Source organism: Lathyrus oleraceus, chromosome 4, assembly GCF_024323335.1.
Source record: "Lathyrus oleraceus cultivar Zhongwan6 chromosome 4, CAAS_Psat_ZW6_1.0, whole genome shotgun sequence".
Classification (NCBI taxonomy): domain Eukaryota; kingdom Viridiplantae; phylum Streptophyta; class Magnoliopsida; order Fabales; family Fabaceae; genus Lathyrus; species Lathyrus oleraceus.
The window spans coordinates 494,212,857-494,214,389 of record NC_066582.1 but is presented as its reverse complement, the minus strand read 5'-3'; the positions used below and the strand labels follow the sequence as shown (position 1 = coordinate 494,214,389).

General features: G+C 25.0%; 1 protein-coding gene across 1 annotated transcript; it reads right to left on the bottom strand.

Moving 5' to 3' along the window:
• LOC127076678 (FCS-Like Zinc finger 3) lies at positions 1–987 on the bottom strand. Its single transcript, XM_051018391.1, has 2 exons — positions 658–987; positions 1–370 (listed from the first exon to the last, which is right to left on the bottom strand). Exons 1-2 carry the CDS (start codon positions 936–938, stop codon positions 199–201), a joined length of 453 nt encoding a protein of 150 aa, XP_050874348.1. The 5' UTR covers positions 939–987; the 3' UTR covers positions 1–198.
• Positions 988–1,533: the final 546 nt, after the last annotated feature.

The following is a 1,533-nucleotide window of genomic DNA, read 5'->3' as shown; positions in this document are numbered from 1 at the left end:
AAGCCAAAATTCCTTGTTGAGTTTTTTTTGTCTTTCTATCTCTCATTAAAACTCCAACAATTTCTTTACAAAAGGTACAAAGATTCATCTTTTTTAAAATCAGAATCTCATCATGGAAATTAATTCCTCTTAATTTTCCACTTCATCATTTTTTCTCAAAAATTTGGAATTATTTTTTCACCATACATATCATGTGAATTAGGCAACTGCAACTGATTCTGATCTTACAGTCTTGTTGTTTGTAGAATTCTGATTGGTTTCCGAATTTCTAACACTTCTTTTGGATGAAATCTTCCAACTTTTCTCTTTAGATTCATCAATCTCTATTTGTTCTTCTCTGCACTCTTTGCTACAAAATGGTGTGTTCCCTCTGCATATTCACAAAATTCATTCAATACCACATAATCTCAACAAAAAAAAAATTCCAATCATCTAAATAATTATTTTATATTAATTATATTAATTAAATTTTTCACTAGATCTGAACTATTCAATGGATCTTTATAAAAAATAATTATACTTTCTATGACCCAAATGAAAGTTGAGTCTAAAAAACTAAACTTTTATGAATAAAAAGAAGAATTTTCATCTGGGTTATGACTAGAAGATGAATTAGAATTGAAAATTGAGGTAATTAATTAATGAACTAAAATTTACCTGTACATAAAGATGTCTTTGTTTTGGCCAAGATGTTTTCTACAAAGAAAACAAGCTTGGAGGAAGTGAGGTTGGTCATAGAAATCTTCACTTCCACCATAGTAAAACATGCTAGATTTTGGAGAAGTAATTGAAGAAGAGAATGAATAGTTAGAAGCCATAGATAGGTAAGTTGAGAGAGAGAGAAGGAGTTGGAAAGAGCAGGGAGCAGAAATGAAGGAAAATGAGGAATTATATAATGAGAGGGTCACACAAAATGGACGGTATAGAGTAGAGCACATAGCATAGTATATTAGTATATTAGTATATGGTATAATAATAATATAATAAAGCTTGAAACCAAAACAAAGAAAAAAAAAACTATATGTAATAAAGCTTACTCACAAATCATGATCTTTCAATATTGCTTTCTTTGGGACCTACTTTCTTCTTTCAAGTAAATGTAAAAACCTTTTTTTTAAGTAAAAAAATGTTAAATAGATTTTTGGTCTAGCTAAATATATTATTTTTTAAAAATATTCCTTTTAAACTTTTGGTCTTTATGTTTTTATTGATATTAGTCTATATTTCTTTTGACAAAATTTGTTTCATATAGTACAATGAGTTTTCCTAAATATATCTTATTGTTAATAAATATCATTAATTTAATTATATGATTTTAAAATAATAATTTATTTTTTATTTGAAATTAAATATAAATTAATTATGAGTAAATAAAATAATGACGAGTAAATAAAATAATTAAAAAAAAGTAATTTCAAACCTTATTCCATGAATCTTTAATAAATGAATAGACCAAACATTTTATTAAGAAAATAATTTATGAAATAAAAAACAAAAAACAAAAAGGAAACTTATCAGAAATTTAATAAATAG